Genomic DNA, 25,050 nt, shown 5'->3' on the forward strand with positions numbered 1-25,050 from the left:
AGCCAGAGTCCCAACCCACTTTTCAAAATGTCAGAATTTTCATTTCTTGTCTCTTCAAAAAATTGCTTTTTACCCATTAATCAAAGCAAAGTACGGCATGTGTAAGCATGCACAACATTTTAGCTGTGAGTGAAACGCTCGACATAATGACAAAAACAAGGTTTCAGTTTCATTGAGATGGATTCATGTTGTCTGTTCCATACGAGTCACAGATTTAACATCGATTAGTGAAGTTATACAAACAACATTATCCATATTGCAGGCAGGTTTATATGTAACATTTTCACTCAGTCAAGAAGCTTGTTTATGAGCAGCTGCAAGACAGAAAACAAAGTAAAGGGGCTTTGAAAGCAATTTTATCATTTTTGATATTTAAAAAATGGCATGTTGAAAATGGCACACACCCTTTTTATTAATCAACGCAAATACCTTTACAGGCTTTACACCAAAGTCATTTCATAATTACTGATCACCTTTCAAAATGTTTCCACTGGTCATGTTAACAAAAGCACTACAAGGTACAGATGGTCTTCCTTAGGGAAAAAGGTTGAAACCTAGCTTTTAAGTAAATACAGTTCAGAGGAGGCAGGGATGCAACAAGTTGCTTAAAATGAAATTATTTTTAATGAGATGTCAGGACAGGTCTGTGGTTCATTCCCAGCTGAGGCAAAGCAGGAGTTAGCAGGATTCCAACAGATAACAGCAAAGCTGAAGGTTTTACAGCAAGGATGCTCTGTTTTATCCTTTTGAGCTTTCAAACCCTGAAATGGAACATGCTGAATTTGGAAATGCTGGCAGGGTTTTGGAAATCTCAGAGCTAAAGCAAGGGATCTACATTCTGAAGTGAATATAGACACAGAGACTGCTGTTTCATTGATGCTAGGGATGCATTGTGACAAAAAGTAAACTAATTATTTTTTACTGTCCCTTAATAAAACCCTTTCTTATAGAGGCTGCTCTCTCACACGTCTACTGTGGTGTTGCCTTGACTTCTGAGAGAAACGTTTACTGAGAGCTCAAGTCAAGGCGTAAAAACTTTTCAAATACTGTTCTTATACATTTTATTTCTCAAAGAATAATTTGAATCTCAAGGTCAAAGCTTAGCAAAGCATGGAAATTAGATGCAAAAGTCTAACTGGTGCAACTCTATAGTAAAGAAGACCTTTTATTCCTCTATTGCTTTGACTGAACACAATCTTTAAACACATTTAAATCCCTTTTAGAAAATCTTCTAGTAATCTCCACAAAATCTGCAGAGCCGTTATTCTAACCCCAGGTACAGTGATGCATGTCTTTTCCAATTCAGCTTTTGCTGGTTATACAACTGACACCAAGTGTTGACAGTTTCGCTTGGGGCAAAATGAGAACTGACAAGAGTTCATGTCAGCAAACATTTAACACCTGTGAGGCTCAGAGTGCATATTACAATAATGAGTCATGTTTGACAAATAGTTTTCTTTAAAAATAATTTTGGTCGCAACAGACTTTCACTCCATGCTCAATTCTCTTAATGATAAACATGAACGTATAAAATAAATCTCACATCAAACAGTTGGCTCATTTTTCCAAAGGAACTCAAAAAATGTGACTTTATGTGTAATAATCACCTAAAAACCCTTTGATGCACAGTTCCCCAGAAACTTGTTACTGAACACTTTAGCAAATTGTGCAGCCTTGTGAAATAATTATTTTTGACATCTCCCATCTGTTGGTGTTTAATTATTTGAACCAACAAAGCAGGAATCAAAAAGACTTGTTCACACATGCATACACTGCACCATGTTCGAATGATCAAAAGAGATGTAGAATGTATATATTTGAGTTAGTGGTGCTGAAGTTAATTGCACTGACCGACTTTGAAGTCTGGTTTTCTAACATAAATTTGAGCAAACTATTATTGCAGTTCAGTTATTCATTAACTTAAAACGGCAAAAGCTGACATACTCCTGCTGACATAAACTCCTTAACAATGCTCCAGCAACTCAAAGTGGTTTCAGACCACAGAGACTTTTTCAAAGTTCCTTTTGCAACGTCAGAGTTTCTCTTATTTTGTGCCTGCACTGCACAAACTGAATCCAGCGGTAAACTGCGTTAACAGAACATTTCTTCCTACTTCAAAGAAAACCTTTGCTGGTACGAAGGTGCCAATCTGCAGAGCAGTGACAAAGCTGGTCCTGGCTAGATAGGTGCCTGGTACCGGTGGAGAATATAAGTGCAAACTCTAGATACTCTTTGAAGGAAAAAAAACTTTTCAACATCAAAATAAGTCAGTTCCTACAGCTGCTTCCAGTGTTTCCCATCTTGCCACAAAGGTTGGTATACAAGACAAATGTGTGCTATGTAAATCTAAACATAAGGAAATGCAGAGTTTTTTATGAAACAGCAAGTCTTTACACATCTTTAAACTACAGGATGTGTGTTCTGATGCACCTGTGTTCTGTGTATTGTGTGTGTATTGGAACAAAGGGTGCAGATAAGCGTTCTACTGCGTTGGTACAGAGAACCTCGCTCCTGAGACAAAGTCATCTCATTTAACATATTCAGTCCTACTGCAGGGCTCCTTCTCAGGCCCTATTGTACTTTTAACCCACCACTGTCAATGCTTTTCCTTCTCATAAAATCTTTACTCTTATACCCCATTGGAACTTTGACATTTAACTCCTAGGAATAATTTTTAAATCCACATTGCATGCACCATTTTCTTCCCCATGCAACAATCAAAACAATTATCATACATGAGAACTGGAGAAGTTTTAGATTGTGGGGCCAAAGAGAGGCAATGGGGCTTAGATTATTGTTGAACTATGTATTACTGCATTTAAAAATTCTCTGAACACTATGATCGATTTACCATGTTAGTGTCACCATGCAGGCAAATATATTTTCAACATGTCAAAAAAAAAACCCTGTGGTTTATATGGTGATTCAACTCTGCATGCTAAAGTATGAGACAAGATGTTGCAGGGGTGTTTACCTAAGGCAGGACATTTTTCTAGCCCACAAAAATTCAGTAGACCAATCACCTCAAAGTGTGATTGGTCTATACAGTAGTAGCTAATTCTGGCCCTCAAGAGCTAGTAACCTTTATGCTTTAGATGTTTCAGCAGAGGTGAATAAAATAATTTATTTATTTATTTCAAGTTCATAACTCATGAGACAATTCAGCCATTAGGACACTGGCTCTTGAGAACTGGAGCTAATCACCCCTGGGCTTTGTAGTCTGATTTCAGAATACAAAGATAGTCTGAAATCAAATCATGAATAGTCACTGAAAAAAAACTTACTTCTTTATTTCAGGTTTGAAGGAAAGGAAATTCAAAACAACTAGATTACCAAGAGTCCATCTCTGATTATTAATACCTTACATTGTTTTTTTTTTTTTTTGGTTTTTTTGTTGTTGTTTTTTGAACCAGTGAAAGTTAATCAATAGATAAAGCATTGTATGAAGCCTATTTGTGTGTCTGGTGTTTCATAAAGGCACAACACAAAAAGCCTGGTAAATTATTACATGGATTGAACATATTGTTTGGCTAGAAAAACATAAAATGGATGAAAAAATGCAGGTAGATAATTACTGTATTGGTTTGCTGGTAAAGAAAAATGTATCCACTAGAAAAACATTTTAAAACTCTGAGGACAGTGAATCACTTTAGCAATTAATTGATTGGAAACTCTGGCATAGTTTGTTTTTAGCCATGGGAATTAAGCCTTTTTTGTTTGTAATGTTTTGGTTTGATGTGCAGTGTTGTTGTAGTGTGAATAAAAAGTAACTAACACACAAACAGACCAGGGAAAAAAGACAACAGAGAACTTGCTGTTCCAGAATGTTACAATTCACGCTGAAAAACAGACTGTACCCTCTGAACATTGTACCTAAAATAGCTCTCATTTTAGCTGCCAGATGTTGCAGGGAGTTATAGCAGATTGCACGTGGGTAAATAAAAACTTGGCAACAATAAGAAGAATTTCCAGTTCTGAAAAATGCATGTTGTGAATAATGTAAATGGCCTTAATATCCTTTTGAAGGAATTTATCAAGTAGATTGTGCTCTGAGGTAGCAACATAGAAACTAGCCAAGACATTAATCAGCTTCTATTTAATTGATTGTAAATAGCTGGTTTTAGTCAAAGAATACAGTGTCCATTATCAAAGTGAATAATTGCAACACAAATACACTGCAGATCCAGCAAAAAAAAAATAATAATTTAAAAACAAAATATTTTTTGGAAGACCACAAAGCAAAAATAAGAACCTACACATCCTCTTCAATTATATTGCTGTATGAAAAGTCATATTAATTAGGGGTGCCCCAATACAGCTTTTTCACTTCTGATATGATGACATTTACAGGTTTAAGTAATGGCCAATACTGATATTAATCCAATATGACATCAGCACATAAATACTTTTACTACTTATCTTGTTATTGGGAATGTTAGGAAAGGCTTGGTCAAGTGATATTACTCAGAGAACAATAGTCTCCAACAACTTGAGATCAAGTGAACCATTTCTTCTTAACCAAAGGGTCAGCGTGAGGGATGGAAGTGCTGCTGGATATAAATGCTAAGTTGGAGTAAAAGCTGGTGCAGAGTACTTATATCAGAGATTTTAGATGCAGGCTGAAATAATCCAATACTGATTTTTTGGGAGATATCAAACCACTTTCTGATATCAATATCGGATTGGGACAACCCAAATATTAATATTCTTCGATATAGCTATCAAAGGACATAGTGCAATTGTAATAATTTTGCTATTTCTGATGACAAAGATTTTAGTTTCCCTTGTGTGTTTTTTTAACTGTATAAAATTTTGTGGGATGTCTACAGAGACAGTATCACATACTGATGATTGTGATATTCCTGCAGTAAGGAAAACAGGTATTTGATCCTATCCTGATTTTCTAAGTTTGTTTACTGCTACGGAAATAAGAGTTTCTAATTTATTACTTTCTTTTTCTTCCAGGGTGTAGAAGAACTTAAATTTTGAATGGAGGGGCCAGCAGGGCCACATACTGAAAAATCTTGGACAAGAACCCATTTCCTCGCAGCTAGAAGACTTTGGATTATGGTTAGGGTCTACTAGTATAGCAAACACCCAAAACGTACAGTCAACATGACAAAACCAGCATATTCATGTCATGCAGTGACCTATTTATTATGCAGGATGATTCTGAGATCACTTCAAGAAACTAAACAAAAGAAAGCTTTGTGTAGTATCAGCATGCAGTATAACTTTGTGTTAAACTTCAGGGCAAAAAAGCGCACATGAATAACAATGTGTACTTAATATTGTACCAGACTTTCAATTTTTATGAGAACCCACACAAGAAATAATGTTTTAGATGCGGTGTTAGCCATCGGCAAACAAGTATTGCTGTCAAGAAGTCCCCAAATAAATTCTTGATCTAACTGAATCCTGCAAAAACAGCAGCTCAGAAACTCCTGGGGATGGTTTCATGTGCAAAACATTCTCATTAAACAGGAAACTAATGCATGCAAAGCAATTTTAATCTAAAAGTATCATAAAACATTACCTGATGTACAAACAGAAGTCATTCTACAGGAAAGCTAAATAAACAAAACAATGATATGTGTAACCTTCACCTAAATGTCTAATCTTTTTGGACCAGAGAGAAAGTAGTACTTGTTTTAAACTTGGGGAAAAAAAGTTAGTTATGAACATATTTCGCCTTTTCCACATACTTGTAGTCCAGATAAGAAAAATAGCAAAAGGCTACATGATTATAATAAAGCCCTTCACTGAAACACACAGACAATAGAAGTAGGTCTGTCTTGTCTCTTTCTATATAGCAGCAGTAAGGAGCGAGTTATGCGAAAAAGTGAATGAGGAATTTCAATTTGAGATTTCTCTGGGGTGAGCTATTTATTTCTCCTGTATATCTAATGACTCTGTAGCCTTTGAAGAAGATGGAAGTTTGACGGAGTCGCAGTGTTGCGAGCACACTTTCCCCACAGGAGAAGCCAGCGTAGACCGGCTTCCCAGCTAGATGCTTCACTGGTTGCTAAGATGAGCAGAGTGTTTTTATGCAGGTGGGGAAAAGTGTACTGACTGAAGCTGTGTTAGATCACAGTGCAAAGCAGCTGGTAAACAACACATGCTCATACATGCAGACACACACTTTTCTGGCTCAACGGACGACCTGCAATGACACAAGCAATCTGATTTGGGGGGGAAAAAGAAATTATATTTTATGGGTCAAGTATCCTAAAAACAGACAGGCACGTTTGAGACTGAGGTTGCAATGCTTATATTACAAATTCAAGCATCACCAAAGGTGAAGCATGTCACACATATGCTGTGTCATATATATCTCCAGTCAATTTAAGCAGTAGCCTCCATTGCCTAGATGCGTTCCACAAGAGGCCCCAAATCCTAACTCCTCAATAAAAGCAGTTTCATCATTCCAACGTTTTTTAAGCAACATTTTTTTCTTGAACCCAGAAAGTTTCAAAAGTGGCTCTAATCAGTAAATTCAATTCACAGAAATACTTGATGTATCGACAGGCCATTGAGAAATTAGATTCAGTTGAAACGTGTCCTTCATTGCGTCCTTCTTGTAGAGGAAAGATTAAAATCCAATTGTGGTCAAGATTCAATCATCTCCAACACCATTAAAGCATCACACATTCTTAGTCATAAAAAAGAGCAGCACATACATATTCATGTGAAAGATGACGCTAACCACTTTAGTATAAAAAGAACAGTGCAGGCAGTGAGAGAGTCAACATGGCAAGCAGTAAATATTTTATGGGTGAGCTTAGGCTGTTCATGTGTTTTTAAATGATAAACCTAAAAAAGCCCAAGTTCAGTAACGGTTCACTTATTCACCTTTACATTTTCTTAATGCAGCTACAACAAAAGGATCAATTGGTGATTGCAAACAACAGATCACCAGGTCACAGAATGGTGCCCATAACAAATGTGAAAGGTCACCAGTGATGAGACATTCAGGAGCAATTCAACAATGTAATCCATGAAAAAGGATATGCAAAATTTGTAGACATAAAATGTCAGTAGGAAGATTAGGTGCCCTCTTGGTCATAAATGTCAGAATAAATTGTGCGATTCAATAAGAGGTTTTATTGATGTTCAATTAAGTTTTATTTCATGTGGATTTTCTGTATGGTGGACAGTTTTAAAATATTCTTAGTACAATATGCTCCTCCTAGTATTTGGTTAAGTGGGTGGTACATTTAACTTTATTTTATAGCAAAATGAAATAATTGTTACCTTCAGTTGTAGATATCAAATATGACTTCAAAGAAATTTAACTTCATACTTTGATGACTTGAAATTTGAATCTGTCTGTAACAGAAGCCAATTTTCTGACGAGACACTCTACCTAAAGCAGAGTGCTCCTTTATTAAGACATTTGGAGCAGTTCTTAGGAGTGTTGGGCTGAGATGTAGTTCATTTGATAATCTGAGCAGACTCGTAGCTCTGTCAGGTGTTTGCTAATTGCTGCTGCTTGTCTGAAGGGGCCAAGTCAGGGAATCGGAGTACATGGATGCTATGAAGGACTGAAGCCTGGCTGGAAACAGCAGCTCCTAGGAGGAGCTTTGTGAGAGCAAGCGTTTAGGCGCTCCTGAATGATTCCCACAGGAGATTAAGGTATTTCTCAAACATGCATGAAAGAATCAAAGCAACACCCCAGATGTTTTTGACAAAGGAATAACATTATATGTCATAAAGCTTGAAAAAGTCAATTTTACGAAATTCCTCCTCCCCTTACCCATATAAATGACTTTTAGTAGTAAATGTTTGTAACAAACAACAAGTTTCATAGATCCAGGCCTTGAGGGCCGATGTCCTGCATCTTTTAGATGTGTCCATGGTTCAATATACCTAAAGGCTCGACTGAATCACCTGCTTGGTGATTCAGTCAGATTCTCCAGAGTCCTGCTAATGACCTCATTATTAGACTCAGGTGTGTTGAAGCAGAGACACATCTAAAAGTTGCAGGATACTAGTCCTCAAGGCTGGGATTTGACCCCTGTTCCAGATGGATGCTTCACTACTCTTCTATAAGAAATAATCATTTATATCAACAGGTTTGTTTGTTGACAAAGACTCTTCTATTAAGCAATTTAAGTTACCTATTCATTTTGAATCAACACCTCTGTGGTCAAACATTTTGACAATGAGTTTTTCCCTGAGGACAATGATCCAACTGTTTTTGAAATAATCAAAGCTTCTGCAACAGCCGGTCCTCAAACCTGCTGAAATATTTTTTTTTCTCATCCTAAGACTTTAAATAATGCAACATTATCATGTCATATTCTTAGTTTATAGGACAAACACAAGAACTGGTGGTGACTAAAACATCATTTTAGAGAGGAGTGGGACTTGTGGGAATTTATGCTGCAATCTGGATAAAGTACTGACACACTAGACGATTAAAGAATGAGTGATATACCTAAAAAGCTGAGCTGTGCAGAACATGGGATGGGTTTATCATTACCATATTAGAGCGTTGGCTCAATCCTTAATCTGACTCCCACATCAAAATAACGACACAACTCAGATAAAATGTTCGCAGAATATTTTATCTGCGAACCACTGTATAGTGGTATTTTTTAACCTTATAAATTAGCTTGTAATATTTCTAAAGGTTTTTAAAAAATAAGAGGTAGACAGATGGTACAAAATACATCATGGTGAGAGAATGTTCAAATAGACAAATAGCTTCGTTAAAGGTCTTAGAGTGGTAAAGTCTGTGGTAGGCGAAGAAAGGAGAAGGCACTAAATAGAGGCAGGGAGAGTGATTGAGACGAGGAGATATGTTTATCAACAGTCATTAGCAGTCAAGTCCTACTAATGACCTCATCATTTGAGTCAGGTGTGTTGAAGCAGAGACATCTAAAAGTTGCAGAATACCAGTCACTGAGGCCTGAATTTGAAGACTTCTGACATAGCAGATATACCTGTTCCTTTGCTGGCAAAGAGACAGGTAGAAGAACAACCAATACGATAGATTAAATTAGAACAACATAGACAGGAAATAATAAATACAAACATTGATGGGGGAGTAAACAATTGCATCAAAGGTCTGTGATCACAGAGAGCGATAGTTTATTTTTAGAAAGTTCTCCACAGCTTTGCTTCTACACCGATATCTTGGTACATCAATTAGTTCAACTAATTCCCATTGCCATCTGCTTTGCAATATTAACTGCACCTCTGGAATAGCAAATGAGGTTCAGAGATTTTAGGGGCAGGGATGTTGATTTACAAAATATGAGAATGATTTGCCTAATTGAAGCACCTAACTGTTCCATAACTCAAGAGCAAAGTCCCAGAGATAATCAGTTAGATTAAGTGTGATCACGCCTTTCTCTCTCAGGAATAGGTGGTCTATTTTCCCCGTATTGATGGATTCTCCCTTTAAACGAAGAGCCATTTATGCAGAGCTGCCTATTTCATGTAAAAGGCTGTCTTTTTTTCTTCCGGTAGGAGTCAAAGAACAGAAATGATGCTGTTCTTACCTTCATAAGCCACCTTAAATCCATGAGCGCTTACTGCAAAGTCACTGGTAAGCCTCAATGAAAAAATGGAATCAGAACTGGTAACAGGCGGAGGGATGGTAAATCCTGTTAACCTGCAGACAAGAGAAGGAGATCTCAGTTCTGAATGTTTGAGTTCAGACACAATGTAAGCACATTAACTATCAATACATATTGATGAAATTGTGCTTTACTCCTTATTCCTAATGAACTGTTAGATTGATCAAATACATTGCATAATTTTCCATAAAACTTTTTTTTTTTTTGCAGACACCACACCAGCTAGAACACAGTCCCATTTTCAAACACTGTGGTGGCAGCATCATGCACAGAAGATGCTTTATATCAACAGGTACAGGGAAGTTGGTAGGTGCATGGAGCTATAAGGCAGTTTTTAAAATGGCAACAAAACAAAACAACAGTCTGAGGTACAACAGGTTCACAAAACATGCCACCAGAAGTACAACTGAACTACTAAGATCAAGGGACATTCATGTCCTAGAATGGTCAAGCAAAAGTCAAGCAAGAATTGCAGACTGCATAAAAACACACGATCCAGTTTGACTGAGCTTGAGCTATTTAGCAGAAAAGACATATCAACATGTAGATTTGCAAACGTGACAGAGACACTCTCGAATTGCTGTAAAGGTGCTTCTAAAAAGTATTCATTCAGGTTTGCTGAATACAGCTGCATACCACAGCTCATTTCTTTTACAAGCAACTCTATTTTTTATTTGTAACAATAATTGCAACATGTTTGAAAACTTAATAAGCAAATTCCTAATGCACTATTTTCCTTTTACACTTTAGGAAGAAAGATATGCAAAAAAAAAAAAAAAAACATCTACAAACCTTTCCTAACAAATAATGGCATTGTTCAATCTAAAGGAAAAAAACTTTCAGAACTGAGATGAAGTGTAACAATCAGTAATAAACCAGAGTACTATTCTATCAGAACCCAAGTAGGGAACCCTCCCCTTTTGTCGAAGATGTCTCAGGGCTCACAGCTATATTGTAACAGTCTGATTCATTGCTGCATTTCAAATTAGGTGCAGATCCAAACAAATCCATTTACTTTCATGACGTCGTAAAAGAGATGTGTAGCTGACCATTTCTCAGCAGAAGCTGCTGATGTTCTATCGACCTTTCACAGCAGCGAGCCGGGCTGCAAAACATGAAGTCAAACTTGTGTGCAGTAGTTGCCTCATGTTCCATTACCTGTTATTGCTGGTTTTGAACACATTTGAAACTGAATCTCAACTTGACAATAAGCCAGGTAAATAATGTCTGTAGCTTGCCAAACTTTGAAAAAAGGAACCCTCACAGTGACAGCAAAGGAGAGGGGGCTGTATTTACAGCTTCAATAGAGTTTCCAATTACAGCACAGTGAACTGTGCAGTAAATAATTACCCTTTTTGCAGGTACTCGCAGCATGTCCAGACACTACCAGCGGTAAGCAGTGATGCAATTTTAAACACAGGAAACATAACTTAAGTGTGACCTTGTAAGATGTGCAATCACTCTAAAGACTATTGTACTCAATTTATAAGGAACTTTGGTTTAAATTAAAAGTGAAGGGAAGCTTGGGGTCCACAAGAGTCATTGTTTGTGCATTTCACGTGATAAACAGCAAAGAAAAGAGGCAGGACACCATTTATTTGACACTTTGTATCCCTTTACTGTCTAAGGTTTCTGACTAATCGCATCTGCTTTTACCGTTTAAAAACTGATCGCATGCTAAGCTATAAAGAAAATATGTTTTACTTTGCAGGCTCCACACACATATATCAAGCTGAGAAAACAAAATCAAACTTAGCATTAACTTAAAGGGAGGATCTAAAAATATAAATTAAAACATTAACAATTTTAATCTCATGCTGCAGATTAGTAGATATTGCAAGTGTGCAAAAAAAAAAAAAAACTTTATGAAGAACTAGTGTACAAGTTCACTCTGACCTTGGTTCAGAACTACAAAAGTAACATTTATAAGCCACATCATATACCAGAGAGCCTGTCTTTAGTAACAAAATTCACTGCTGTGTCTGCAGGGGGTGAAAAAGAGTAGGAGGAACCCGCAGTACTTTCTTCGAGTTCAAGTAATGTATTTTCAAAGAATAATAGTTTGATGTGAAGCTTGGAAGTCTTTAAAATTACCCCCTTTCCTAAAGTTTGAAGAGGAGGATCCATGGGGGGACTAATTACTGGCTGAGAAAAACAGAACAGAATAGGACAATCAGGTTGTGTGGCGCCTGCTCACACACTGATGGGCCAAAGGCACCCACCAGCTCGAGTGCATTGCAGATTGAGGCAGAAATAAAAGCCCTTACCTGCAATAGTAACAGAAAAGAGAAAAAAATATGAACAACTAACAAACCTGTTATCACTTTTAAAAAGCTGCTTCATGCATTATCTGTGAGTGGACTGAAAATGAAGATAAAATGTGCAAAACAGGAAAAAAGATTTGCTGCTATGGCAACATGTGATACAGAAGAGGAAGGACAAGAGAGAACAGATGCTGAGCTGCAGCAACATACAATAAACATTTGGTCTGAATGATGAACAAGATCACAGCTCTTCAGGATCCAAAATTCAGACAACTGTAAAATTAATTTAAAAATACATAAAAATGTGGTGAAGTGATTAATAGATGAGGACAAAAAGGAATGGCAAAAAACAAAACTGGTCCTGAAGATAAAATAATTAAGATTCCATCTTGCAAAAGATGCATGTATGCTTGTTGATTTGTATAGATATGGACAGATGTCCACCTTAAAACACACAATTAGAGAATTTTAATTTGCCAGATGGATGTTTTTTAATGCAAGATTTCAATTATGAGAGGGATAAATGGGGTTAGATACGTTTTAAATCAAGCCCCACCCCTTCATCTAAGCATGGATCTAACAAAACAAAAAAACAAAAAAAAACTCAAAAGGATCTCATGCCAACTACAGCCTGTTGCTTTGGCAACAAGATCATCAGGTGAATAGATGGAAAATGTCAAACAATTAAACACCAATGGATTCCTTGTCTTTTTGAACCATGATTTGCTCATGATTTAAATATTCAAAAGAAGTGTGCACAAAAATTATTGTAGAGTTTGAGAATCAACAAAATTATGCTAAATTGAGGAGGTCAAAATAAAAATACTTATTTCTATCATTTAAATGAAGCAGCATTTTAAAGCAGCTGAGGAAGTATATCAAAATGTGAGCAGTAGGTTTTATGACTAGGTTTGTCTGAAATGATATAAAATATAAGGATATGCTGAAAACTGATTGTGTTGCACGAGTTTATTTCAAACTCATGCAACATAATCAGTGACCATCAGAAACTCAAAAGTCAAGTCTTGTTTTGCAGCAACAGTAACACTCTTCGGTGCAAAAGTTATAACAGAGAAGATAACTCTATTTTAAGAATAAAGACATTTAAAGATGAAATCAGAAAAGACACAAAGGCTTAGGAACCTGTTGAAAAGGAAACATTGTTTTCACTGGAGGGCTCAGCAGCTTCTCAGTTGCTCGGTTTTATTACTTCAGACTTCAGCCTCTGTGAGTCATGAAACACGTTTAATTGGAAAACGTTGGAAGCTTTTGGAAAATCTCACAGTTGTACACACTGTGGAGACTGCTGTTTGCCACACTAATTGTGCTAATTGTTAATTAGCATAACAATTAGCAATTCATTAATTATAAACTTTTCAGAACAAAAAGGCTTATTCTATTTACATAATGAGTTAAATTGCCGCACATCAGTAAATCTGAACTGTTTTCTCTTTGATAGTGTTTCTTTATTTTGAATTCATCTTGGAGATCAATTAAATATTTAGCTTCATGTTACACTTTTAGTTTGAGCCTTGCAAAAAATGATTTGCTCAAGAGTCAAAATTTGTCTTTTAAACTTGATGCTGTTTCTGTTGTCTGTTGGGTTTTGACTGACACCTTTTCCAATCCCCAGATGATTGTACTGTAATTGTGTATTTTCAGTGATCCAGAGAGAGACAGCTTTGTAGCCTTTATCAATTTCAATTTGAGCAGAAGATAGAAAAATTATTTTGGAGGTTGATAAAAGTAGTCCTAAAAGTAAAAGTCCAATGGGATGAAATTGGTGTCGACAGGTCACCAATTGAAATCGGCCACAAAACTGAAATATTTTAACTTCTTACGGTAGTCGTAATTTAACATTTTCAGCTGGCAAAGATTTACAGCTAATTTTGAAATTATTCTCATTTATTTGAATATGATATGAAGTGACAAGAAGGTAACTTCTACGGGAACCTTTTAAATTTAAGAGCTTTGTTGGCAGTGAGGCAATATTTTCAACATATGAAAAAAATTACCTCAGTCCTTCACATAATGATCTAGCCTAAATCTGAGCAAAGTATCCTACTGTATCTTCCTGTGGTTTTATTTATATTATAATACTGTGTCTGTTAACACTCTAGAATTTGTTTAAAATATAAAATAGGCAGCTGTCTTTAGGCGTTTGTCAGAGAATAGTAACCTTTTTTTTACTTTGACATGTCATAAAAGCAGCTTCAACAGGAGTCACACAAGGTCAGAACCACACAAGCAAAAAAATCTTTCATAAAAGCCCACGAAATAAAAAACTTTGAAGTGCCAGAACAAGTTTCAAGATCCAATGTCAATTTTTTTTTTTCAATAAATTTAAAAGAAAAAAAGTCACAACAAAATCTGGCTAAAAAAGAAAAACTTTTCATCTTCATGAATAGAAATTACCAGCACTACAAGTGTAACTCAGAGAGAGAAAGAGAAAATAGCAAGAGAGAGAGAGAGAGAGAGCAGGTGTCACACATCTGTATTGGTTTCCAAACCAACCAGAAATGTCAATGCGGGTCTAGAGACACCAGCTGCCTGAGCAGCTACATCGTCCCCTGCTTATGAATCACAGCAAAAACGGTGGCAAAAGAATGAGTGTATGTGCCTGGGAACAGAGGGCCAATAATTGGCTGGACAGATGCAGCCTTTGCTTCCACCTGAACACACTACATCAGCCCTAAAGGCAGCTGTCACACATTCCCGCCACCTGATTAGTGTGTCAGGGAAGGAGTATGCCATAGAGGAACAGAAGAGGGAGACGGAAATGATGTAGCTCAATTTGTCTAACTCTGTGTCTGTCTTTCTCCATCTGTCTCTCGTTCCATGTTGCATTAGCTCTGTAGCTCTGAATCACTTTGTTTCCCATTTCATGGAGTCATTTATTATCTCAAATGTTCTTTTTGGGATTCATCTTGTTCATGCTTCTTTTAGACGTATTTTTTTAATTATTGAGTCTCAGCAACAACATGCTGTCACCTATGCGACAGGAAAAGTGTTATGGTCGATATTGCCAACGGTAATTTAGTAACCAGCTAAATTATAGTGCTTGCCTTTGGTTTGTTGTTTGAAACATGAAATGAGAATACAAAGCTTATCTGTTACTAAGGTGAATAATGACCCACACAATAGCCTCAAGCTAAGGATAAAAGAACACATTGTAGAAAACCCAACAGCAATTAGAAGTTTATAAACCTCATACGTTGCATTTTTCCTGAATCATAACATTTTTATTGCATTAAATCATAATGTTCTCACTTTCTCTCCCTCATTTCAAAATGCTTTTTACATCAGTGCTTTCTCTAAATGCCTTTTTAAATACCTTACTGATACTAAATTATTCACTTTGGGTATTTTTCACTCAGTAACACCCTCAGCAATGAGGAGTGTCATTATCAGTGCAGCATGGTAGTGTTTTGATTTACTGATTGGAAAAAAGAAAAAGAAAAAAAAAAATCAGTCGACCATTCCGGTCAACAACCCATTTCCTGTGGCATATTTACTTAAGTGGCATTTTCACCTAATTTGCAATTTTACCTTTTTAGACTCTCAAGGGCGTCTACAACTCAATGTTGGTGCTGTAGAACATGGATCAGAGTTTGGGAACACCAAGCGTAAAAAATAGAGAAAAAGAATCTTTATGTTGTCAAATTTTAATATTGTCCAAATAAGTCAGTGGAAAATATTGATAATTTTTGTCATTAACTACATAATTAAAAAATGCTGATGACAAAAACAGCAGCTGCTCTTTAAAACTAGCCTAATAAAGCAATAGTTCCTATATAAGCCGAGGAATGGACCCACAGTCCATTTCAGAGACAAGCTCTAAAATGAGCAGCAAAAACGTACAAGTAAGTGGAGTTAAAACGTTAAAAATTGTTAGCAAAAGCTTATTTCTGTTAACATAGAGTTAAGTTGATTGTATGCAAGTCAAGTCTGGTTAAAGCTGCAGTAGGCAACTTGTATAGAAAAGATGTGTTTTACATATGTGTTAAAACTTCCACTATATCATGACAGTATAAAGTGAGAGAGAAAATCAGTAAGAAAAAAAAAAAAAAGAATTGAGCTCCTCTTACTTCTCACTATAAACCTGCTGTCATTTGCACAAATACAATGCTCTATTAGAAACAACCAATCAAAGCCAGGAGGAGGGCTTTAGTGCTGTCAATCCAACTCATGTGTACCATAGTAAGTAAATTGTTTCTCCGCCAATAGTGTATTGAGCAGCACGTACATGAGATTGATTGACCCTCCTGCTGACTCCGATTGGTTATTTTTCACAGAGTGGTGCATTTATGCAGACAGCAATTATACCATTGGGAGGAGGAAGAGGAGCTCAATCTTTTCTCAAATTATCTCACTCATGTTTTCACAACATGGTGACAGTTAATATATAAAATCCAGTTTTTGCAAAAAGCCATACTGCAGCTTTAATAAATGCATGTAAGCACAATGATGAAAGAATCTCCAATTAAGAAACTTTTGCATGATAATATGAATGGGCAGTTAAATTGCAGTGTAAAACTGAAATGTTTGTTTAAACATATGATTCAATACAAGTTTTTCGCCTGAAAAACGGCAGTGGAAAGGCTATTATAATGAGAACGCAGTCAGAGCTTGGAAACAGTGAAATGAAAGACATCATTACCCAAACTATTTCCACTCCACTTTCCTCAGCATATAATTTCGACAGAATAATAAGCAATTCAACTAGACGTTCTCAGGCATGAGGGATTTAGCTAAATGTAAATGCATCACATAGTCAGGGGGATGGTGGAAATGACTCAGAGCAAAGAGAATACACAAATCAATAGAGAAACACGCCAATCAGGTAGATCATGGTGATGTCCAATTCATTGGAAAAAGAAAGCACGATAGCTGCTTTTGTCATGTTCCCTTCTGAATTTCAACCTTAATTGATTAATTAATGCAATAAATAAATTAAAAGGGCTCTTTAATGTCTGACCAAGGTTTCTATTTATGCTAACCTGAAAGGGCAAGCGGAAGAGCTGTCTGTCTTTATGTCCAATTCATTATTCTTTTTATCCAAAACAATGTGGAAACTGCATATCAACATACATGGCAAAGTAAAGAAAAAGCAAACAATTTAAGATGCTAAACAATATTGGCAAAAGTAGACAATTATGTCCTTTGCCTCTTTGGCTGTACTCTGGCTAAGTGTAGTAATTTCCCTTGTATTCTTCATAATGAAAATCTTGAAATACCCAGTCTGCTCAGAAAATTCCCAACAGTCATTTGTGATCACCGATTAATATTCAGAAACTGTGCAGCACACAGGAGTGATATTTTCAGAGCTTCAGGTGGGATTTACTGATGCCACCTGGCAATATTTAAAGACGTGACTGTTTATGAATGGAGTCATAAACAGCGTTTTGAGATCCAATTTCACAACAATGACAGGGACAGGGGACGAAAATTTAATTTTCTACCACCCTCTATGGAGGCTGGTATGTCATTCTCAAGCTACCATTTGATCCAAACACATTTGTGTTGTCTGGGTTACCAAAGAAAATAAATAAACCCAGATTTAACAGGATGAATTCAAGAATTAAATGCTTTCTGCCAGACAGCTATACACATTTTTTCAATTTAAAAAAAGAACAGTAGGATGCATGTTATTGGAAGATTAAAATAACATTCAAAGCAGCGTTCAAGGATATGAACATAACCTCATGAAAATTCACATATTTCATTTGTATTACAAAGCAATCTTAATCATATGACAAATATTTTCTTGTGTTCATAGAAAATAGAGAATAATTAAAACGATTGTTAGACAGTTGGCTAAACAGATTAGTTAACTACTATCAGTTGCCACGCTACTTCTTAGTAACTATTGCTATAGCAGTGCACAATGCTCAGGTTTCTCTCTCAGCTGTTGGACTCAAGCAGTGGCCACAGTAGTTGCCACATTGGCTCAAAATGGCAGCGGCTGACATTTACCACCCCTGATTGGCGATTACATAAAAATAAGAAACTTGGAACATTTCAGATTTTTTGCTTTTGCCAACAGGAATATTAAAAAGCAAAACATAAGTCTGCGGTTTCAACATCTGTTTGCTGGTGCTTTATGAGTATACCTCCTGATCTAGCAACAGTTTTGTGCCTATAGAACAAGATTCACTCAGTGCTTCCACCAGTGGAAGACATAAAAAAGTAGTGATTAGTTTTTACCGAACCAGCTTGATGGAAAAGCTCCCAAAATACGTTTCCATCATTGGAACTTTTTTTTTCTAGTTTTTGTTAGGGGGATAATTAATTGCTAACAGTAGGGGTTGTAACAGCAATCATGAAATTATCCCTTTCAGGCAGGAAATAAACAGTCCCACATTTACATGCAATCCAATACAGAAAATGCAACACGGCAGCCTAAATGCTCAGTTTTGATCACAAAACCATAGTTTCAGCAAATCAATATCTTTTTTTAAAAATAAGTGCATTGTATATGTAGATAGAGCCTTCATTTATATTTTGTCTATCAAAAGAGGTATTTTTAAAATAAATTTACACAATCGCCTTGGGAAATAAATTTAGTTCTACAGTCCATTTCATATAACCTCAGCTTAATTTGAAAGTCTAAAGAATATTTTTATTTGGCACAAAACTAGTTTCTGCTTCTCAACGTATATGACAACCATCTGTCCCTCTTGTGTGAAATAGCTTTTTTATCCCTTGAAATTATGTTGTAAATTTTACATGGTTCCATTTTTTAAAAGTCGGTACTGAAGGAAATTGCTTTTTGTTGTTTTCTTTTCCTTTTAAAAAAAATAAGCTTCAATTGCAAGAGCACGTTTTTGGTACCAGAAAATATTACCGAGTAATAAAAAAACATGAGAAAACAAAATAATTGAAGAGAGTAATATCAGGATGTGCTTGGACTTGGGGGACACTGAATGACACAGAATAATTAGCTAATTAGGACCAGGTGTGCAAGGAGCGACACAAGGCGAAAACTATGTGCAAAATAACGAGAAGCAGGGCGGGATATTCAATTAAAATAATAACTTAGCACCAGTAAGCTGGTATCCTAATAAAAACCTAATACAAAAAAGATTTAAAAAATAAATAAATAAAAAAGGAAGGAAGGGAGGAAGAATGGAAAACAGATCTCACAAAGATTAACACAGCAAGAGGGGCTGGAAAAGGGATTAATTCTGAAGCCTAATTTCAACAAATAAACATTAAAGCACAACAAGAAGTAAATAAACTAAATTATTGTCGTTAGCAAAGAATGGGTCTCCTACCGTCTCTGTGGAAAAAAAAAACGTAATATTGACAAATGATGCTGGGATGCATTTAGGGAATCTCCAGTTTTCTTCTTCTTCTTCTTCTTCTTCTTCTTGTCATTTTGGGCAGACTGTGCGCCAGTAGCGCAGTGCTGCCATTCACTGACACAGATGGCGTACTACACAACTTTAATCAAAGCGTTAAATTAAGCTTTGTATCAAAAACAATCTTCATATACACTTCTTGCTGGTGTAATGTAAGTAAGGTTTTAATTAACACTAAATTAAATCCAGATTGAATATAATTAAAAAGAGGATTCTTTAAGGTACATTGTAGTGTTTGATTACAACAGAAAAAACGAAAAAAAATATAGATACATATAATTTATTCAGATTGTATTTTTACTGTAGTGCCAGTTTTGCTAAATTGCCAGGAATTGTCTTAATGTACATTTTAAAAATGAAAAACTTATAAGTAGTTAAAAGTAGGCTATGCTGTTTTCCTTTGCAAAAACACAAATCTTAGTTCAGAGTTTGTGTAAACTAATTTGTTTCTGTACATTTGACAGAAGAAAATGAAAAGCTCTCGCTATAGCCACCAGGAGATTTTTGAGTTTGAGAACCCCAGACTTTTATGGACCATAGTTTGACTAGTTGTTAGTTTGGCAGTGTGACATCTGCTACGTCTTGCTCGCCCACACCTACTAGAGAATATTACAACATTCCTACGTAGTGGTTGAGTTCAGCACAAAGAGCCGTGTATTATAGAAATCATCTTGTATATTTCAGACTACAGACGTTAGATGTCAGATTTATTGAGCTAAATCTAACTGTTCACAACGCCTTTTGTAAGCCTTCAGAAAATATTATGCAACACAGTAGCACAATCTCTTCAAAACCATGATGTGATTCATTCCCTAAAGTAAAGTATCAACAATGACTCAACTCTTTGGTTGTTCCAGCTTATTGCCTCTCGTTACTATATGTCCTTCTTTGTAGTAACATGTGACCTCAGCCCACCTCCACTGCAGTAGAGTTAAGAACGAGATAAGAGACAGAATAAAAATGATGAAGCACGTTTGGAATTTTAGTTTTTAAAATTTTAGTTCAGTTTTAGTTCGCTGCATGAACTCTTTGACTACTGGCAGGTTTAAAATCTATTCTTCCACATTTCTCTATCAGATTTGATTATTTTAATGTAACTGATCCAAGTGAAACACACTGAGACGTTGGCAACCATGAGGCAAAATGTGAAAAGTTAAAAGGAGATAAATATTTGCATTAAGTACTTATTTTTATTTTATTTTTTTTTACTTTTTTGGACAAGTAAACAGTTATTAGATGTGAAGAACTGCAATTTTTAAATGTTAAGTAAAATTTCCTATGCCATCTCACATCAAAACATTGAACAGATATGAATCTCATATCATCAAGATCTTTCGCCTTGAAGTTTGTTTGTCCACAAGTTGTTGTTGTTGTTGTTGTTGTTGTTGTTGTTGTTGTTGTTGTTGGCTTCATCTGGTAAACCCACCCAAAGCCCACTGACTGCTTGACTGGACTCCGACATACCAGAACAGGGTACTGTGACCACAAAATCTTAGCTCATTAATTAGTTGGATCAAAAATATATGTATATGTTTTTACTGTTTTAACAATTAAACGTTGACATAAAAACAATTTTAAAAAAAATCCAGATTTCAATCTGCACATCAAGGTCTTTTTTTTCCTCTATCATCCAATTTAAGTTTTGCTTTGCTGTTTCCTCACAGAAACACACACAGTATCTTTAAGACAAATAATAAAAAGGCACCTTGACAATGCAATGACCCAGAAAACCCCACTTCACTTAAATGTCAGGCTTTTGTATGAATCCAGAAAGCACACTGAGTAAACAGTTGTTTGCCTATCCAGTAACCAAAGCAAAGAAATAGCAGTTTTTTTTAGTGTTTGATGTTCACATTTTCTCTCCACCTTTGTCTCCTCCTGTGAAGTATTAGAACAAAGGACGGTAGCGACAGAGTTTGACCCATCAATCACTGAAACTAAACCAGCATGCTCATTCAAAAATAATGCAGAGGTTGGGGGTGTAAGTGTCCTGGTTGATAGGACTCTTTGCTTTGGAATCAAAAGACGTGACTTTTAAAAGTGGGCTTCATGAAAGAGACGCCTCTGGCTCTTATTCACGCTATTTTTCAAGTTCCATTTGCCACACACACCACCTAAGACCATCAAAGCAATATCCAAAAACTCAAGTCAATACGCTACATTTTAAGGACTGTTTCGGTACACCTGGCTGAATAATATATAATTAAAGATAAACTGTTCATCTCGCAAGCAAGATTCCAATGAAGGTCTTCATATATATATATATTTTTTTTTAAGGAGGCAGCTCCATCTACACCAGACTGTGTCGGAGAAGGGCTGACGCACAATGCTCGTCTCACTGAGCACGCCTGACTTGCCTGACACCTCCCTGACAAGAATAAACAGTCTCTGTCATGTGTACATTAAGGTTGACCTTTCCGTCAGAAGTGATCACTGAGGACTTTTCTTCCTCACATCTCTCCCATTCCTGCCTCCCAGCCTTTAAATGCAGCCTTCTAGGTGTTTGACTTCAGGGCCGCCTTCTTACCTCGTTCTGAAGTTCGCCGGCTGAGGATGGCCATCATACAAAGATAAAAAGTCATATTCCTCCTCCACGGCGAAAGATTGAAAAACTATATGAATCCTGTTCCCCTTCTCGGCGACAATCACCCAGGTACAGTTCGCTCCGTTTGGATATCCATAAGGAAATCCGGGGCTTTCTATAGTCCCGTTCCACCCCTTTAGTGTGCCTCCACAAGTATGGATAAAACCTGCAGAGAAAGAGACCAGAAATCAGGTTAGAACTGAATTCATAATAAAAGGATGTAAACATGAGAAAATATGCACTTCGTTTCAATAAACCTGGAGGGCAATAAAAAAAATAAATTAAAAAAAGGCAAAAATTAACATTCATGTGTGGCTTCACTGCTAAACAAGGTTTTATTCAGACAATTGCCTACACCCTGTAAAGTTCAGGTGCAATATTTCTTCAACCAAGAACAAATTATTCGGAAAATCTACATTGCTCTCAGCTGGCAGAAGCTGTGAAGAGAAGCTGGCAACCAGCTAATGGTGTGCCAAGTTTTGTGTTTTCACTCGCGTTCTCTGCTCTCCCTTCAAATTAAAAAAGAAATAAGACGGAACACCTGCTGCTGCGATAATGTGAAGAAGATGCATAATTGTAGATGAGATTTTTTTTTGTATGTACTTTATTAAACAAAAAGCTCGAGATACATTATTACAGCTCATTTTTCTGCCGAATGTCAGAAAGCTCCAGAGAACAGCAACAAGCCGGGCCATTCAATTTGCTTCCAGAAGCTGTTAACAGTTCGCCTACGAGACACAGAGCTGCTTTGCACCTTAATGCACTAGCTTGCTGAAAATCAATACCCTCATACGTATTAGGTTGGACATTATACAATCACTGTCAAACTATGCTAATCCGAATGCTTGGCTAACCAAGCACTCGGATTGATGATGAAAATGTGCATATGTGCTAAGCAACCCAAATGCATGAAAAAGTATCTCTGTGTTGCCTCTATGGAGTTTGTTTTATAATTTTATCCCAATATAGCCAACAGGCTTCAATGTATTCAGTGGGATTGTATGCAATACAAAACAAGTTGTGAAGTGAAAGAAAAGCAAGTTTTTAAAAATGTTTTGCAAAAAAAAAAAAACAGAGAGTCTTGGTATGCTTTTGTATTTAAGTACTCTGATGCAATACTTTGAAAAAACAGTTTTCACTATTATTATGGCAGCAATTTTTTGTGTGCATGTCTTTATTATCTAACATGGCAGACAGATCTTGGTCTATCTAACAGAAAAACCTGGAAGTAAACCTGATTTTCCTCCAGGTTTCTCTTTGACAGCTTCCCTGTTGCTGTTAAGGAGAAACATTACCACAGCCTGACGTTACTACCAACATGTCCCTCTTTTGGAATGTTGTGCTAAGAGTAATGTTCAGAGTACAATTTTATTGTATTTATTTTTTATTACACAGCATTTTACAAGGAAGCCAGTAAGTTCAGTTTCAGCTTAATCCCACCAAAGCACTTTCTTTGATGTCCCTTATATCGCTTTTAGCAAACTCCATACAGGATGTTTATAGAGCTTTCTGTCTTCACTGGCTTATCTCTTACTATAGTCATGCAGTAAACAGATTCTTGCTACCGAGCTGTGAATTTCTGCAGCTTTTCAAGAGTTACCACGAGCCTCTTGGTAATGCCACTTCTCCATTTTCAGATGAATTGAACAGTGGTGCCAAAATGTTCAAAGTTTGGAACGTTGCCATTTAACCCAACCCTGCTTCAAATTTGTCCACAAATGCGTCTCTTCTTATTTCTGTGTGTTTCCCTGGGTTTTCATGATTCTGTTTGTTTGCTGATGTTCTCTTACAACCTCTAAAAGCTTTGGAGAACAGCTGTCTCTTCTTTTTTTTTTTTTTTTACAATGACTAAATTAGTGACTTCAAAGGTCACTGATTGGGTGATTTCTGAAGCAATTGATTGCACTTCGTTTATCTTGGAGGTATTAGAGAATAACATGCAGAATGCTAATGTATGCCACACTTTTTGTTTTTATTTGCAAAAAAAGTCAAAAACATATATATTTATATTCAAATGTTCTTATTGTTGTGTTGTACCTTGTTATATAACTTATTTAAATTAAATTCATTATTATTATTATATGCATCCAGTATAACGACTTTCTTCTTCACCTTTCTTTTACGATCACTCCACTCTCCAGCACCATCACTTTTGCACGTGCAATTAACTACACTGGCAATTTTTGTAGATCATGTGCAACACACTCACTTACTGCATGCACTTTTCTTTTGTTTGTTTTATTTGTTTTTCTTGCTCACTTATTAAATGTCCCTTATTTGCAGATCAAGCTGATTGACATTTGTGGTTGTAAATTGACTAAGTGTGGAAAAGTTGTGAATACTTTTGGCAGGCAGTGTATGTAATTCTGCTCTCACAAAAATTGTATTTCCCTTCACACGTCCACATCCATTATACTCGCACATTAAACCAAACAATACACTGACATGCTCCCGTACACACTGCGTCACAGTGCAAAAACTGTGCCCTGTGTTTTTATCTTAGTCTATCTTGCATGTTGTCTAATGAAATCCAAACTTAATTAAGATGCATGGCTTCGCCTGCACAATTTACTCCTTGTGTAATTAGCTTTTCACACTTGGTAGGTAAAGGATGTTTTGCATAGAGTTGGCCAAAGACACACACACACACTGGAATATTGGTGTGGGGGTGAGGGAATATAGATCACTTGGCTGCTATGCAACTAAAATGGCCTCTAACTTCACAGATGGCAGCAATTTTTCATTTTACAAACTGATAAAATGTTGAATTTTTAAATTTGAGATGAGCGGTGCTTTGTCTTTTACCACAAAATGTTCAGCTTCCAGCCTGTCAACAGTTGTTGTTTTATACTTATGAAAACAAACAAAATAAAACTATGCATTTTACTGTTCAAATTTAACTCACAGGATTCACAGGAAGTTGGAACCTCAGACAAACTATTCAGTGTAGACCTCCATCTGTTATTTTGATAATTGCTACTTCCCCTGACCACTTTGGTGTGCTCCACTCATACATTTCATCTTCCATATAGTGTAATAAACATTGGGCACACATTGTGATTTTTTTAGGACACACTACTGCTAAAGACATAAAAAAAATAAAAATCCCATGTCGGAGCTCTGATTGGTTCCACTCCAAAGAGCAAACAGGCTAATCATGGCAAATTTTGCTCTTCTGACGTAAAATCTGCAGGGCCAACAAGAACCAACCTGTTCTGTGTTGCCGTGGTTTCACTCCCTCTAAAAGTGCT

At 36.3% G+C, this 25,050-nt stretch overlaps 1 protein-coding gene across 4 annotated transcripts in view; it reads right to left on the reverse strand.

Moving 5' to 3' along the window:
* The window catches only part of LOC106960921 (CUB and sushi domain-containing protein 3-like), a 220,871-nt gene that overhangs the window by 164,316 nt on the left and 31,505 nt on the right, over positions 1-25,050 (reverse strand). For all 4 annotated transcript variants that reach the window (XM_015054319.1, XM_015054321.1, XM_015054318.1 and 1 more), the window contains exons 2-3: positions 21,743-21,965; positions 9,510-9,622 (exon numbers count right to left, since the gene is read on the reverse strand). In XM_015054319.1, coding sequence (XP_014909805.1) covers positions 9,510-9,622; positions 21,743-21,965 — 336 coding nt within the window. The remainder of the gene's footprint in view (positions 1-9,509; positions 9,623-21,742; positions 21,966-25,050) is intronic.

The sequence above is a fragment of the Poecilia latipinna genome, unplaced genomic scaffold (genome assembly GCF_001443285.1).
Source record: "Poecilia latipinna isolate Pla-1442-1.1 unplaced genomic scaffold, P_latipinna-1.0 Scaffold1243, whole genome shotgun sequence".
NCBI classification, from domain to species: domain Eukaryota; kingdom Metazoa; phylum Chordata; class Actinopteri; order Cyprinodontiformes; family Poeciliidae; genus Poecilia; species Poecilia latipinna.